General features: G+C 53.6%; 1 protein-coding gene across 1 annotated transcript in view; it reads right to left on the bottom strand.

Annotated features, from left to right (window-relative positions):
* adamts13 (ADAM metallopeptidase with thrombospondin type 1 motif, 13) overlaps positions 1-16,732 on the bottom strand; it is a 124,809-nt gene that overhangs the window by 5,958 nt on the left and 102,119 nt on the right. The window contains exons 27-30 of the mRNA XM_072488911.1: positions 12,044-12,248; positions 8,992-9,283; positions 7,347-7,493; positions 2,241-2,417 (exon numbers count right to left, since the gene is read on the bottom strand). Coding sequence (XP_072345012.1) covers positions 2,241-2,417; positions 7,347-7,493; positions 8,992-9,283; positions 12,044-12,248 — 821 coding nt within the window. The remainder of the gene's footprint in view (positions 1-2,240; positions 2,418-7,346; positions 7,494-8,991; positions 9,284-12,043; positions 12,249-16,732) is intronic.

Genomic DNA, 16,732 nt, shown 5'->3' with positions numbered 1-16,732 from the left:
ACTGACCCTCAGACAGTGCAGCACTCTCTCAGTACTGACCCTCTGACAGTGCGGCATTCACTCAGTACTGACCCTCTGACAGTGCAGCGCTCCCTCAGTACTGATCCTCTGACAGTGAGGCACTCCCTCAGTACTGACCCTCTAACAGTGCGGCACTCCCTCAGTACTGACACTCTGACAGTGCAGCACTCCCTCAGTACTGACCCTCTGACAGTGCAGCGCTCCCTCAGTACTGACCCTCAGACAGTGCAGCACTCCCTCAGCACTGATCCTCTGACAGTGCAGCACTCCCTCAGTACTGACCCTCTGACAGTGCAGCACTCCCTCAGTCCTGACCCTCTGACAGTGCGGCACTCCCTCACTTCTGACCCTCTGACAGTGCGGCACTCCCTCAGTACTGACACTCTGACAGTGCACCGCTCCCTCAGTACTGACCCTCTGACAGTGCACCAGTCTCTCAGGACTGACCCTCTGACAGTGCGGCACTCCCTCAGTACTGACCCTCTGACAGTGCAGCGCTCCCTCAGTACTGACCCTCTTGACAGTGCAGCGCTCCCTCAGTACAGACCCTCAGACAGTGCAGCACTCCCTCAGCACTGACCCTCTGACAGTGCAGTGCTCCCTCAGTACTGACCCTTCTGACAGTGCAGCACTCCCTCAGTACTGACCCTCTGACAGTGCGGCGCTCCCTCAGTACTGACCCTCTGACAGTGCGGCGCTCCCTCAGTACTGACCCTTAGACAGTGCAGCACTCCCTCAGTACTGGCCCTCTGACAGTGCAGCACTCCCTCAGTACTGACTCTCTGACAGTGCAGCACTCCCTCAGTACTGGCCCTCTGACTGTGCGGCACTCCCTCAGTACTGACCCTCTGACAGTGCAGCACTCCCTCAGTACTGACCCTCTGACAGTGCGGCACTCCCTCAGTACTGACTCTCAGACAGTGCAGCACTCTCTCAGTACTGACCCTCTGACAGTGCGGCACTCCCTCAGTACTGACCCTCTGTCAGTGCAGCACTCCCTCAGTACTGGCCCTCTGACTGTGCGGCACTCCCTCAGTACTGACCCTCTGACAGTGCGGCACTCCCTCAGTACTGACCCTCTGACATGTGCAGCACTCCCTCAGTACTGGCCGTCTGACTGTGCGGCACTCTCTCAGTACTGACCCTCTGACAGTGCAGCACTCCCTCAGTACTGGCCCTCTGACTGTGCGGCACTCCCTCAGTACTGACCCTCTGACAGTGCAGCACTCCCTCAGTACTGACCCTCTGACAGTGCGACAATCCCTCAGTACTGACCCTCAGACAGTGCAGCACTCTCTCAGTACTGACCCTCTTGACAGTGCAGCACTCCCTCAGTACTGACCCTCTGACAGTGCGGCACTCCCTCAGTACTGACCCTCTGACAGTGCAGCACTCTCTCAGTACTGTCCCTCTGACAGTGCGGCACTCCCTCAGTACTGACCCTCTAACAGTGCGGCACTCCCTCAGTACTGACCCTCAGACAGTGCAGCACTCTCTCAGTACTGACCCTCTGACAGTGCGGCACTCCCTCAGTATTGACCCTCTGACAGTGCAGCACTCCCTCAGTACTGGCCCTCTGACTGTGCGGCACTCCCTCAGTACTGACCCTCTGACAGTGCGGCACTCCCTCAGTATTGACCCTCTGACAGTGCTGCACTCCCTCAGTACTGACCCTCTGACTGTGCGGCACTCTCTCAGTACTGACCCTCTGACAGTGCAGCACTCCCTCAGTACTGGCCCTCTGACAGTGCAGCACTCCCTCAGTACTGACCCTCTGACAGTGCAGCACTCCCTCAGTACTGGCCCTCTGACAGTGCAGCACTCCCTCCGTACTGACCCTCTGACTGTGCGGCACTCACTCAGTACTGACCCTCTGACAGTGCAGCACTCCCTCAGTACTGACCCTCTGACTGTGCGGCACTCTCTCAGTACTGACCCTCTGACAGTGCAGCACTCCCTCAGTACTGACCCTCTGACTGTGCAGCACTCCCTCAGTACTGACCCTCTGACAGTGCAGCACTCGCTCAGTACTGACCCTCTGACAGTGCGGCACTCCCTCAGTACTGCACTGAGTATATCAGCCTGGATTTTCTGTTCAAGCCTCTGAAATGGGCCCCAATCCCATGACCTTCTGGCTTCGGGGGGGAGGGTGTTTCCCACCGAGTCAAAGCAGACCCTTAGAAACTGTTAAAGCCAGATTGGAACAGCAGAACCCGTACCTCTGTAGTACTGTCGGGACGAAAGGCTGCTGGAGAACTGGAGGACGGATTCACCAACCCCCGCGGAGGTCCGTTGCCTGATTGTTAGCGTGTTTGTGATGGAGGTGAGCGTAATGCCTTTCAGTGGGGAGCAGGTTTTCCAAAACAAACGACGGCCACAAAATGACAAAGAGTCCCCTGGAGGAGGAAAAACAGAGACATCAGAACATCCAGAATAACATTTAGCAGCAAGTCACAGGCAATATCTCATTTTTACGTGGAAATTACTGCCCGAAAGCGCTTTGCTTTTTGAAATTATGTCATTATTTCATATCCTCACGGGCTTGCTGTAGTCATGTGACCACTTCCATGAGGCACAGAGCCATGCGGTCAGTCAGTTCAACAAAGACATTACACGAGAAACACTGTCGTGTTTGAACTCGTAACATGATTGTGGTGGTATGTATTCGGGGTAATACGGTACACCATGAATGCCGAGGAGCTCTTGGAGGACAGATGCTGGGTCCCGATTGGATCTGCCGCCTACTGGGCTCCACCCAGATAGGCGGGGTATAGAACCCGTTTTACTCCCCGCGGCTGCATTCTGTGACTGAGCTGCTGGGGAACGAGTCTGAACAAGTCTGCTCAATGAAGCCTCGATTGAAGTTCTCTACGTCTCGCCTCGTGTGTGATCGATGGTGCTACAATGATGTCAGATCTGGAGCTGAGATTAAGTTTTATAAAGCTGGAGAGATGCCTGAAAAAGGAACACGAGCTGCTCAAAGCTGCTGATAAAAGCCACTAACAAGGAAATGCAAACACAAGACGGAAGCTGCAAGAAAGCCACTGTGTTGAGTCCACATGGTTGTTAATTTCTCTCTCCCAACTGCTGCCGAAATGAAAGGCGATATATGGCGGAACTGCCAGCTTTTCTACATGCAATGGCAAAACTACAAGATTGCAACAGAATTAATTAACAGGCCACAGTAGATACAATAAACAACATTTTTAACACTGTTGGGGGAGAGACTGCCACAAATTGTATTCCACCCGAATTCTCTGTGAAAAATTGAGATATTTAGATAGTCTTGAAGGCTCACTTTGAACCCCAAATGAACATAACTTATGAACACTATGGGTGAAATTCTCCCCAAACGGCGCGATGTCCGCTGACTGGCGCCCAAAACGGCGCCAATCAGACGGGCATCGCGCCGCCCCAAAGGTGCGGAATGCTCCGCATCTTTGGGGGCCGAGCCCCGACATTGAGGGGCTAGGCCGGCGCCGGAGGGATTTCCGCCCCGCCAGCTGGCGGAAACGGCCTTTGTTGCCCTGCCAGCTGGTGCGGAAATGACATGTCGGGGCGGCGCATGCGCGGGAGCGTCAGCGGCCGCTGACAGTTTCCCGCGCATGCGCAGTGGGGAGAGTCTCTTCCGCCTCCGCCATGGTGGAGACCGTTGCGGAGGCGGAAGGGAAAGAGTGCCCCCACGGCACAGGCCCGCCCACGGATCGGTGGGCCCCGATCACGGGCCAGGCCACCGTGGGGGTACCCCCCCCCCCCCCGGGCCAGATCGCCCCGCGCCACCCCCAGGACCCCGGAGCCCGCCCATGCCACCTTGTTCCGCCGGTAAATAGCAACTCTAATTTACGCCGGCGGGACAGGCAATTTCTCGGCGGGACTTCGGCCCATCCGGGCCGGAGAATCGAGCGGGGGGGGGCCCGCCAACCGGCGCGGCCCGATTCCCGCCCCCGCCGAATATCCGGTACCGGAGACTTCGGCAACCGGCGGGGGCGGGATTCACGGCGGCCAACGACCATTCTCTGACCCGCTGGGGGGTCGGAGAATGACGCCCTATGTCTTCAACACTAGGGCTCAAAGTGTAAAAGATTTCATTGGTCAGTATGTAACTGCACTAACATAGCCCATGGAACTCTGTGAATTCGGGCAACAAAAATTGACATCATCAAAGATAAGAAACACACTGACTAACGGCATAGAAATTAGTCCAATCCAAAGGCTAATGTCACACTGCAGGAAAACTGCTCTTCCAGTAACACACAACCTACTGAAGACAAAAGTAGCAACAGGCATGAGTGAAAATATCCAGGTGAAACAGCAGAAAGCCGGATTTCATTTTGCCAGCATTGAGGATTGCAGAACCCGTCGGGGCACAGACTTTCAGTTGCCAACAGCAGTCAGCTCATGTGGCAGCTTGGGTAACCATGTAGAGCCATTGTCATCCTGATCGTAGCTGGTGGAAGGAAGTGAATGTCCGGATATTCCGGTGAAACCACAGGCATGGATGAACAACGAGAGAAACATGAAATCTGACCGGCTGCACAGAATGACCATCAGTCCCAGAGCTCAAAGCAAATTACTGCAGATGCTGGAATCTGAAACAAAAACATTAAATACTCGACAATCCCAGCCGTTCGGAGAGCGTCTGTGGAGAGACGAGGGAGCTAACGCTTCCAGTCTCTGTGTGACTCTTTGTCAAAGTCCCAGGGGTCCACTGGACCCCAGTAACAGAAATGGGACAGCAACAATTGCCAGAGGAACAACACTGTCCACAGGTGGACCATCATTGATCTGAACAGCTAACGGCAACACGGACACATACCCCAGTGAGAGACCTGGACAATTTAACGACTGTGTATGCAATGATTGTGCAGTGACTGACAAGAATAACAAGTAGTTTGTTAATGCATGAGAACAGATGTGGTATAAGGGGTTAGTGCTCTCAAATGTGTGTTTTGTTCAGGAATGTTTGGTTTTTCAAGTGCAAACATTGCTACATGTCCTACCTGTGTGCCACAGTCATGTGACCTCTGCTATGAGGTACACACTGGGGGAAACTATGATACAGTCAGTTCAACAAAGATGTTAAACTAAAAACACTGCATCATTGGGCTCATAATACTAACTGAAAGCTCTAATTCTCTCGGAGTATGTCTCCCACACACACTGACTCTCACTGGGGTACGAGTCTCACACACACTGACTCTCACTGGGGTACGGGTCCCACACACACTGACTCTCACTGGGGTACGGGTCCCACACACACTGACTCTCACTGGGGTACGGGTCCCACACACACTGACTCTCACTGGGGTACGGGTCCCACACACACTGACTCTCACTAGGGTATGGGTTCCACACACACTGACTCTCACTGGGGTACGGGTCCCACACACACTGACTCTCACTGGGGTACGGGTCCCACACACACTGACTCTCACTGGGGTATGGGTTCCACACACACTGACTCTCACTGGGGTACGGGTTCCACACACACTGACTCTCACTGGGGTACGGGTTCCACACACACTGACTCTCACTGGGGTATGGGTTCCACACACACTGACTCTCACTGGGGTACGGGTCCCACACTCACTGACTCTCACTGAGGTACGGGTCCCACACACACTGACTCTCACTGGGGTACGGGTCCCACACACACTGACTCTCTCTGGGGTACGGGTCCCACACACACTGACTCTCACTGGGGTACGGGTCCCACACACACTGACTCTCACTGGAGTACGGGTTCCACACACACTGACTCTCACTGGGGTACGGGTCCCACACACACTGACTCTCACTGGGGTACGGGTCCCACACACACTGACTCTCACTGGAGTACGGGTTCCACACACACTGACTCTCACTGGGGTACGGGTCCCACACACACTGACTCTCACTGGGGTACGGGTCCCACACACACTGACTCTCACTGGGGTACGGGTCCCACACACACGGACTCTCACTGGGGTACGGGTTCCACACACACTGACTCTCACTGGGGTACGGGTTCCACACACACTGACTCTCACTGGGGTATGGGTTCCACACACACTGACTCTCACTGGGGTACGGGTCCCACACACACTGACTCTCACTGGGGTACGGGTTCCACACACACTGACTCTCACTGGGGTGCGGGTCCCACACACACTGACTCTCACTGGGGTACGGGTCCCACACACACTGACTCTCACTGGGGTACGGGTCCCACACACACTGACTCTCACTGAGGTACGGGTCCCACACACACTGACTCTCACTGGGGTACGGGTCCCACACACACTGACTCTCACTGGGGTCCGTGTGTCACACACACTGACTCTCACTGGGGTACGGGTCCCACACACACTGACTCTCACTGGAGTACGGGTTCCACACACACTGACTCTCACTGGGGTACGGGTCCCACACACACTGACTCTCACTGGGGTACGGGTCCCACACACACGGACTCTCACTGGGGTATGGGTTCCACACACACTGACTCTCACTGGGGTACGGGTTCCACACACACTGACTCTCACTGGGGTATGGGTTCCACACACACTGACTCTCACTGGGGTACGGGTCCCACACACACTGACTCACTGGGGTATGGGTTCCACACACACTGACTCTCACTGGGGTGCGGGTCCCACACACACTGACTCTCACTGGGGTACGGGTCCCACACACACTGACTCTCACTGGGGTACGGGTCCCACACACACTGACTCTCACTGGGGTACGGGTCCCACACACACACTGACTCTCACTGGGGTACGAGTCCCACACACACTGACTCTCACTGGGGTACAGGTCCCACACACACACTGGTTCTCACTGGGGTACGGGTCCCACACACACTGACTCTCACTGGGGTGTGGGTCCCACACACACTGACTCTCACTGGGGTACGGGTCTCACACACACTGACTCTCACTGGGGTATGGGTCCCACACACACTGACTCTCACTGGGGTACGGGTCCCACACACATTGACTCTCACTGGGGTACGGGTCCCACACACACTGACTCTCACTGGGGTACGGGTCCCACACACACTGACTCTCACTGGGTTACGGGTCCCACACACACTGACTCTCACTGGGGTACGGGTAGCCTGCACATCCTTGGACTGTGGGTGGAAACCAGAGCACCCAGAGGAAACCCACATAGACAGAGGGAGAAAGTGCAGACTCAGATAGTCACCCGAGGCTGGAATTGAACCGGATCCCTGGCGCTGTGATGTAGCAGTGCTAACCAATGTGCCACCGTGTCGCCCTTTCCACATCAATGAAGTGTGGCTGTGACAAGATGAAATTGCGATGCCTCTGGGTTCTTACGTTTACTGCAGTTTAGGGAGCTTGTGAGAACGCGGACCATGATGACCTCATTGAGGGGCCGGCCAATGGTAACCAGGCAATTTCTCCCCCGCAGGCTGATCAGGTTCAATGTTCCGGAATCGCTCAGAATCAGCTTCCCACAGTCACCTGGAGCAGAAATCAGAAGAGAAATCAGGACCTGTGCACAACTTCGAGCCGGGGTGTTGAAGCGGTCAGTAACAGCCTTTCATTTTTACAACAGGTCACATGCAGAAAATCAAGCATCAGTTCGAGAGTGAGATCAGCTGTAATGTCTGTCCTTGTCAGCTTGGCTGCCATGGGCTGGATTCTCTGGGCCCCCAGCCGCGTGTTTCTCGGTGGAAGCCCCTTCGCTGGCGGTGGGATTCTATCCTCCTGCCCCAATCAATGGGATTTACCATTGAAACCACCCCGCACCACTGCATAGCCCGTTGGCAGGAGTGCGCTGCCAACGGAAAAAGTCAATCCCAATGATCGGAAAATTCTGGCTAATATGTCTCTTTTGTGGGGAGCATGAATTGGATTCAATGTGAATCTGAATTGGTTTTTGGAGCAAGCATTGAGATGAATTAAGGACACGCCTTTTCCATCTGAGCACTGAGAAAGGAATAACATTTTTAAAAATGTTTGTAGAAAACTTGAATATTATTGCACGGTGTGGCATGGTTATTTTGAACTGTTAGTAATGTTCTTTCAGTCATTTAATGAATAAAGTATATTTTTGCAAAAAGAAATCAACGTTAAACTGACCCCAGTTCAATGACATTAAAGTCCCTGAGGTTCAGATGGGCCAAATGCTCGTAATTTGAGGTTAATTTGAACACATTTCCTCTTGCTGATTGGACAGAAACACAAAACTATATTGATTCAAGCTGTGAATGGTCAGCTAATTCGATCACTATTTTCACCATTCATATTCACTCCTTTTCTGCAGTATTTTAGCATACTTTTGAACCTTTGTATTTTAAAATTAAACTGTTCCAATTTGAAGTTCTATACTCTGTATCTAACCCCGTGCTGTACCTGTCCTGGGAGTGTTTGATGGGGTCAGTGTAGAGGGAGCTTTACTCTGCATCTAACCCGTGCTGTACCTGTCCTGGGAGTGTTTGATGGGGACAGTGTAGAGGGAGCTTTACTCTGTATCTAACCCCGTGCTGTACCTGTCCTGGGAGTGTTTGATGGGGACAGTGTAGAGGGAGCTTTACTCTGTATCTAACCCCGTGCTGTACCTGTCCTGGGAGTGTTTGATGGGGACAGTGTAGAGGGAGCTTTACTCTGTATCTAACCCCGTGCTGTACCTGTCCTGGGAGTGTTTGATGGGGTCAGTGTAGAGGGAGCTTTACTCTGCATCTAACCCCGTGCTGTACCTGTCCTGGGAGTGTTTGATGGGGACAGTGTAGAGGGAGCTTTACTCTGTATCTAACCCCGTGCTGTACCTGTCCTGGGAGTGTTTGATGGGGACAGTGTAGAGGGAGCTTTACTCTGTATCTAACCCCGTGCTGTACCTGTCCTGGGAGTGTTTGATGGGGACAGTGAAGAGGGAGCTTTACTCTGTATCTAACCCTTGTCCTGGGAGTTTTTGGTGCTGGATCAGAGTAGTATAGTGAGGGTGTTGTAAATACGTAACTGGTATTCTTTCTGTCTTCATCGATCAAGTCTTTAATTAATTGAGTTTGGTTTATCGCCGTCCTGGGTGTCATTACAGCTGAGTGGTTAATAAAGGCAACAGCTGTGGGAGTCATTAGCACGGCTGCTGTCTGATTTGGTCTCTGGGTCGGGCAGGATCCTGCATCACAGGCCTCCGCTTTGGCGAGCTTTGTCAGATGGTCACAGAAGGCATCCAGGACGATCTCCGTCAATTCCAGGTTGATGCATTGCAGCCTCCGGCTTCGCGTTCCAAGCCCGCAGGAAACTGAGCACTGAGAAAAAGCGCAACAGTCATACACCTAAATACCTGCCTTCACCTGTCCACCCTCTCCCTCCACGCTTCCCAGCACCGCACCTACCACCCTCTCACCCTGCCACTCACCCCATTCCTTAACCCTGTCTCCTCACTATATCCACGAATCCCAGTGACCAACCTTCTCCCCGTATCCCTCAACCACACGATTGCATCTTCATTATTTTAGAAAGTTGAGAGAGGAAAACAAGGACATTTTCAACCTGTTAATTTAATATCTGTTGTGGAAAATTTATTGGACTCTGTACCTAATCTCAGAACAACTTGAGCCAATTAGGGCAAGCCAACATGGACTTATAAAAATTAGGAATGTCTAAAGAACTTTACTGCACATTTTGAGGATGTAACTAATGTCGTGGATAGAGGCATGTTTATGAATGTCACTTATATTCAGAAAGCATTCGCTCAGGTTCAATAGGAGAGACTGGGAACAAATTAAAACTCATCAAATTGGTGACACATTATTGATTTAGTTGGAAGATTGATTGGTGGTAGAAGACAATGAGTCGAAATAATGGGTATGTACTCAAATTGGTGGAAATGATTAGTGGGCCCTCAACTCTTCATTATGTGTTAATAATGCCTAAGTTGGCCCATTAGGGAGGCAGACGTCAAGCTTCTGGATGATACAAAGATTGTTTGTAAAGTAAGAAGTGCAGATTGCAGCAGAAAATTACAAAGGAACATTGTTAGATGAAGTGAGTGGTCTGGATTTCTATAGAGGTAAAGGTGAAAATCGGGCAGCACGGTGGCACAGTGGTTAGCACTGCTGCCTCACGGGGCCGAGGTCCCAGGTTCGATCCCGGCCCTGGGTCACTGTCCGTGTGGAGTTTGCACATTCTCCCCGTGTCTGCGTGGGTTTCGCCCCCACAACCCAAAGATGTGCAGGGTGGGTGGATTGGCCACGCTAAGTTGCCCCATATTTGGAAAAAATGAATTGGGTACTCTAAATTTATTTTTTAAAAAGAGGTAAATGTGAAGTTATCTATTTTGGATCAAGAAAGGTTGGATCAAGCATTATCGAATTGACAAAAAGCTGGCAACAGTGCATTCGCAAGGAGATTGAGGGATTCATGGGCACAGATCACTAAAATGGAGTAGTCCTTTGCAAAAAATAATCAGAAAAGTTAATGTTACTTTTCATAAGTAGTGGCCTGGAATAGTGGCTGCAGCTCTACAAAGTCCTGGTTAGCTCATGTTGTGATGTGCTGTGTATAGTTCTGCACCTTAAAAAAGATATACTCGCCTTGGAAGGTGTGCAGTGCAGATTGACCAGAATTTCAAATTTATGTCATGGGATGTGGGTGTCACTGGCGAGGCCAGCATTTATTAATAATAATAATAATAATCGCTTATTGTCACACGTAGGCTTCAAATGAAGTTACTGTGAAAAGCCCCTAGTCGCCACATTCCGGCGCCTGTTCGGGGAGGCTGGTACGGGAATTGAACCGTGCCGCTGGCCTTGTTCTGCATTACAAGCCAGCTGTTTAGCCCACTGTGCTAATCCAGCCTCTAATTGCTCAGCCCTAATTGCCCTGGAGAAGGTGGTGGTGAGCTGCCTTCATGAATGGCTGCTGTCCATGTGGTGTAGGTACACCCACCCTGCTCTTAGGGAGTTCCAGGATTTTGACCCAGCGACGGTGAAGGAGCGGCGATATATTTCCAAGTCAGGGTGGTGAGTGACTTGGAGGGGAACCTCCAGGTGGTGGGTTCCCAGGTATCTGCTGCTCTTGTCCTTCTAGATGGTAGTGGTTGGGGGTTTGGAAGATGAGTCGAAGCAGCCATGCTGAGTTACTGCAGTGCATCTTGTAGATGGTACACACGGCTGCCTCTGTGCGTTGGTGGTGGAGGGAGTGAATGTTTGTGGAAGGGGTGCCAATCAAGCAGGGCTGCCTTGTCCGGATGGTGTCGAGCTTCTTGAGTGTTGTTGGAGCTGCACTCATCCAGGCAAGTGTGAAGACAGGCTTTGGGGGGGGTCAGGAGGTGAGTTACTCGCCACACGACTCCTAACCTCTGACCTGCTCTTGTAGCTTCAGTATTTATGTGGCTGGTCCAGTTCAGTTTCTGGTCAATGGTAACCCCCAGGATTTTGATAGAATGTTTCCAGAGCTCCAGGGGTTGGTTTATTCGGAGAGATTACATAAACTAGGCTTATATTCTCCAGAATATAGAAGGTTAAGAGGTGTTTTGTTTGAGATCTTAGGACTTTGAGAGAATTGATAGGATCGATAGAGCAAAACCATTCCTGCAGGTGGGGGAGTCCTGGACAAGGGAACATGACGTCAAAATCAGAGTGTTTCTGGCGAGAAGTTAGGAAACGCTTCTTCGCACAATGAGTGGTAGACGTGTGTTAAAAGCAGCAGAATCTGGCTCACTTAATAAATTTTAAATCTAAGATGGATAGAATTCTTGCAAGATTAGATTATAAAGGATACGGAGGCAAGGCAGGTGGGAGGAGTTGAGATACAGATCAGCAGAGCGAGGCCAACAGCACGGGTTCAATTCCCGTACCGGCTGAGGTTATTCATGAAGGCCCCACATTCTCAACCTTGCCCCTCGCTTGAGGTGTGGGTGATCTTCAGGTTAAATCACCAACAGTCAGCTCTCCCCCGATGGACAATGGAGACTTTACTATTCCAGAAGCTGCCAGCCCTTGTCCTGTTCCAATGTTCTCACCATATTCCTCAATCCCACCTCCCCACGGAGAGTGGACACTAACCTTGGACCAGTGCTGTGGATTCCAGACAAATGGGCAGCTGCTGACCACACAAGGTACGAGGGACAGTGGCTCTTCCAACCCCGAACAATGGGTTCTCGTCACATCCACATCGGTCCCATTGCGAAACTGGACACAGGTCACCCGCCTCTCTGCCAAACCGGTTCCACAAACCACTGAACAACGACCAGGGTCAGAGACTTGCCACCTGTCCATGACAGTCACAGAGTAAACCAGTGTTCTGGTGCCAGCCCAGTGCTCCCTCTGTCCAGCCCTCCACGTCACAGAGAAACATATTGAATGGGCTATAACCCATAATCCCCTCCCTTTCTGTGTCTTACTTCTGCATTATTTATTGGGTATGTACTCAAATTGGTGGGAACAAATTTCATATAAAGTAACTTGCTCCATGTCAACTCTGTCTTCTTAAAAAGAGTCAGTCGCATTATAAGTCCAAATTCCAGGATGCTGATTTCAAGACTGAAATTTCCCAGGCACAGCAAAAATCAACTGGAAAAGAAAATCAGGAGAAGGGCAGATGATTCATCCCACCCACAATTCCCAATGAGAGTCAGTGTGTGTGGGACCCGTTCCCCAGTGAGAGTCGGTGTGTGTGGGACCCGTTCCCCAGTGAGAGTCAGTGTGTGTGGGACCCGTAACCCAGTGAGAGTCAGTGTATTTGGGACCCGTAACCCAGTGAGAGTCAGTGTGTGTGGGACCCATACCCCAGTGAGAGTCAGTGTGTGTGGGACCCGTACCCCAGTGAGAGTCAGTGTGTGTGGAACCCGCACCCCAGTGAGAGTCAGTGTATGGGACCCGTACCCCAGTGAGAGTCAGTGTGTGTGGGACCCACACCCCAGTGAGAGTCAGTGTGTGTGGAACCCGCGCCCCAGTGAGAGTCAGTGTGTGTGGGACCCACACCCCAGTGAGAGTCAGTGTGTGTGGGACCCGTAACCCAGTGAGAGTCAGTGTGTGTGGGACCCACACCCCAGTGAGAGTCAGTGTGTGTGGAACCCGCACCCCAGTGAGAGTCAGTGTGTGTGGGACCCACACCCCAGTGAGAGTCAGTGTGTGTGGGACCCGTAACCCAGTGAGAGTCAGTGTGTGTGGGACCCGTACCCCAGTGAGAGTCAGTGTGTGTGGAACCCACACCCCAGTGAGAGTCAGTGTGTGTGGGACCCGTAACCCAGTGAGAGTCAGTGTGTGTGGGACCCGTATCCCAGTGAGAGTCAGTGAGTGTGGGACCCGTACCCCAGTGAGAGTCAGTGTGTGTGGAACCCGTACCCCAGTGAGAGTCAGTGTGTGTGGGACCCATACCCCAGTGAGAGTCAGTGTGTGTGGGACCCGTAACCCAGTGAGAGTCAGTGTGTGTGGGACCCGTATCCCAGTGAGAGTCAGTGAGTGTGGGACCCGTACCCCAGTGAGAGTCAGTGTGTGTGGAACCCGTACCCCAGTGAGAGTCAGTGTGTGTGGGACCCGTACCCCAGTGAGTGTCAGTGAGTGTGGGACCCGTACCCCAGTGAGAGTCAGTGTGTGTGGGACCCGTACCCCAGTGAGAGTCAGTGTGTGTGGAACCTGTACCCCAGTGAGAGTCCGTGTGTGTGGGACCCGTACCCCAGTGAGAGTCCGTGTGTGTGGGACCCCTACCCCAGTGAGAGTCAGTGTGTGTTGGACCCGTACCCCAGTGAGAGTCAGTGTGTGTGGAACCTGTACCCCAGTGAGAGTCAGTGTGTGTGGGACCCGTACCCCAGTGAGAGTCAGTGTGTGTGGGACCCGTACCCCAGTGAGAATCAGTGTGTGTGGGAAACGTACCCCAGTGAGAGTCGGTGTGTGTGGGACCCGTACCCCAGTGAGAGTCAGTGTGTGCGGGACCCGTACTCCAGTGAGAGTCAGTGTGTGTGGGACCCGTACCCCAGTGAGAGTCAGTGTGTGTGGAACCTGTACCCCAGTGAGAGTCAGTGTGTGTGGGACCCGTACCCCAGTGAGAGTCAGTGTGTGTGGGACCCATACCCCAGTGAGAGTCAGTGTGTGTGGGGCCCGTACCACAGTGAGAGTCAGTGTGTGTGGGACCCGTACCCCAGTGAGAGTCAGTGTGTGTGGGACCCGTACCCCAGTGAGTCAGTGTGTGTGGGACCCGTACCCCAGTGAGAGTCAGTGTGTGTGGGATCCGTACCCCAGTGAGAGTCAGTGTGTGTGGAACCCGTACCCCAGTGAGAGTCAGTGTCTGTGGGACCCGTACCCCAGTGAGAGTCAGTGTGTGTGGAACCCGTACCCCAGTGAGAGTCAGTGTGTGCGGGACCCATACCCCAGTGAGAGTCAGTGTGTGTGGGGCCCGTACCACAGTGAGAGTCAGTGTGTGTGGGACCCGTACCCCAGTGAGAGTCAGTGTGTGTGGGACCCATACCCCAGTGAGAGTCAGTGTGTGTGGGACCCGTACCCCAGTAGAGTCAGTGTGTGTGTGACCCGTACCCCAGTGAGAGTCAGTGTGTGTGGGACCCGTACCCCAGTGAGAGTCAGTGTGTGTGGGACCCATACCCCAGTGAGAGTCAGTGTGTGTGGGACCCGTACCCCAGTGAGAGTCAGTGTGTGTGTGACCCGTACCCCAGTGAGAGTCAGTGTGTGTGGGACCCGTACCCCAGTGAGAGTCAGTGTGTGTGTGACCCGTACCCCAGTGAGAGTCAGTGTGTGTGGGACCCGTACCCCAGTGAGAGTCAGTGTGTGTGTGACCCGTACCCCAGTGAGAGTCAGTGTGTGTGGGATCCGTACCCCAGTGAGAGTCAGTGTGTGTGGGACCCATACCCCAGTGAGAGTCAGTGTGTGTGGGACCCGTACCCCAGTGAGAGTCAGTGTGTGTGGGACCCGTACCCCAGTGAGAGTCAGTGTGTGAGGAACCCGTACCCCGGTGAGAGTCAGTGTGTGTGGGACCCGTACCCCAGTGAGTGTCAGTGTGTGTGGGACCCATACCCCAGTGAGAGTCAGTGTGTGTGGGACCCGTACCCCAGTGAGAGTCAGTGTGTGTGGAACCCGTACCCCAGTGAGAGTCAGTGTGTGTGGGACCCGTACCCCAGTGAGAGTCAGTGTGTGTGGGACCCGTACCCCAGTGAGAGTCAGTGTGTGTGGAACCCGTACCCCAGTGAGAGTCAGTGTGTGTGGGACCCGTACCCCAGTGAGTGTCAGTGAGTGTGGGACCCGTACCCCAGTGAGAGTCAGTGTGTGTGGGACCCGTACCCCAGTGAGAGTCAGTGTGTGTGGAACCTGTACCCCAGTGAGAGTCCGTGTGTGTGGGACCCGTACCCCAGTGAGAGTCCGTGTGTGTGGGACCCCTACCCCAGTGAGAGTCAGTGTGTGTTGGACCCGTACCCCAGTGAGAGTCAGTGTGTGTGGAACCTGTACCCCAGTGAGAGTCAGTGTGTGTGGGACCCGTACCCCAGTGAGAGTCAGTGTGTGTGGGACCCGTACCCCAGTGAGAATCAGTGTGTGTGGGAAACGTACCCCAGTGAGAGTCGGTGTGTGTGGGACCCGTACCCCAGTGAGAGTCAGTGTGTGCGGGACCCGTACTCCAGTGAGAGTCAGTGTGTGTGGGACCCGTACCCCAGTGAGAGTCAGTGTGTGTGGAACCTGTACCCCAGTGAGAGTCAGTGTGTGTGGGACCCGTACCCCAGTGAGAGTCAGTGTGTGTGGGACCCATACCCCAGTGAGAGTCAGTGTGTGTGGGGCCCGTACCACAGTGAGAGTCAGTGTGTGTGGGACCCGTACCCCAGTGAGAGTCAGTGTGTGTGGGACCCGTACCCCAGTGAGTCAGTGTGTGTGGGACCCGTACCCCAGTGAGAGTCAGTGTGTGTGGGATCCGTACCCCAGTGAGAGTCAGTGTGTGTGGAACCCGTACCCCAGTGAGAGTCAGTGTCTGTGGGACCCGTACCCCAGTGAGAGTCAGTGTGTGTGGAACCCGTACCCCAGTGAGAGTCAGTGTGTGCGGGACCCATACCCCAGTGAGAGTCAGTGTGTGTGGGGCCCGTACCACAGTGAGAGTCAGTGTGTGTGGGACCCGTACCCCAGTGAGAGTCAGTGTGTGTGGGACCCATACCCCAGTGAGAGTCAGTGTGTGTGGGACCCGTACCCCAGTAGAGTCAGTGTGTGTGTGACCCGTACCCCAGTGAGAGTCAGTGTGTGTGGGACCCGTACCCCAGTGAGAGTCAGTGTGTGTGGGACCCATACCCCAGTGAGAGTCAGTGTGTGTGGGACCCGTACCCCAGTGAGAGTCAGTGTGTGTGTGACCCGTACCCCAGTGAGAGTCAGTGTGTGTGGGACCCGTACCCCAGTGAGAGTCAGTGTGTGTGTGACCCGTACCCCAGTGAGAGTCAGTGTGTGTGGGACCCGTACCCCAGTGAGAGTCAGTGTGTGTGTGACCCGTACCCCAGTGAGAGTCAGTGTGTGTGGGATCCGTACCCCAGTGAGAGTCAGTGTGTGTGGGACCCATACCCCAGTGAGAGTCAGTGTGTGTGGGACCCGTACCCCAGTGAGAGTCAGTGTGTGTGGGACCCGTACCCCAGTGAGAGTCAGTGTGTGAGGAACCCGTACCCCGGTGAGAGTCAGTGTGTGTGGGACCCGTACCCCAGTGAGTGTCAGTGTGTGTGGGACCCGTACCCCAGTGAGAGTCAGTGTGTGTGGGACCCGTACCCCAGTGAGAGTCAG

This window comes from Scyliorhinus torazame, chromosome 22 (genome assembly GCF_047496885.1).
Source record: "Scyliorhinus torazame isolate Kashiwa2021f chromosome 22, sScyTor2.1, whole genome shotgun sequence".
NCBI classification, from domain to species: Eukaryota; Metazoa; Chordata; class Chondrichthyes; order Carcharhiniformes; family Scyliorhinidae; genus Scyliorhinus; species Scyliorhinus torazame.
Note: the sequence above shows the minus strand (reverse complement) of the source record. Positions and strands in the feature narration are given on the sequence as shown.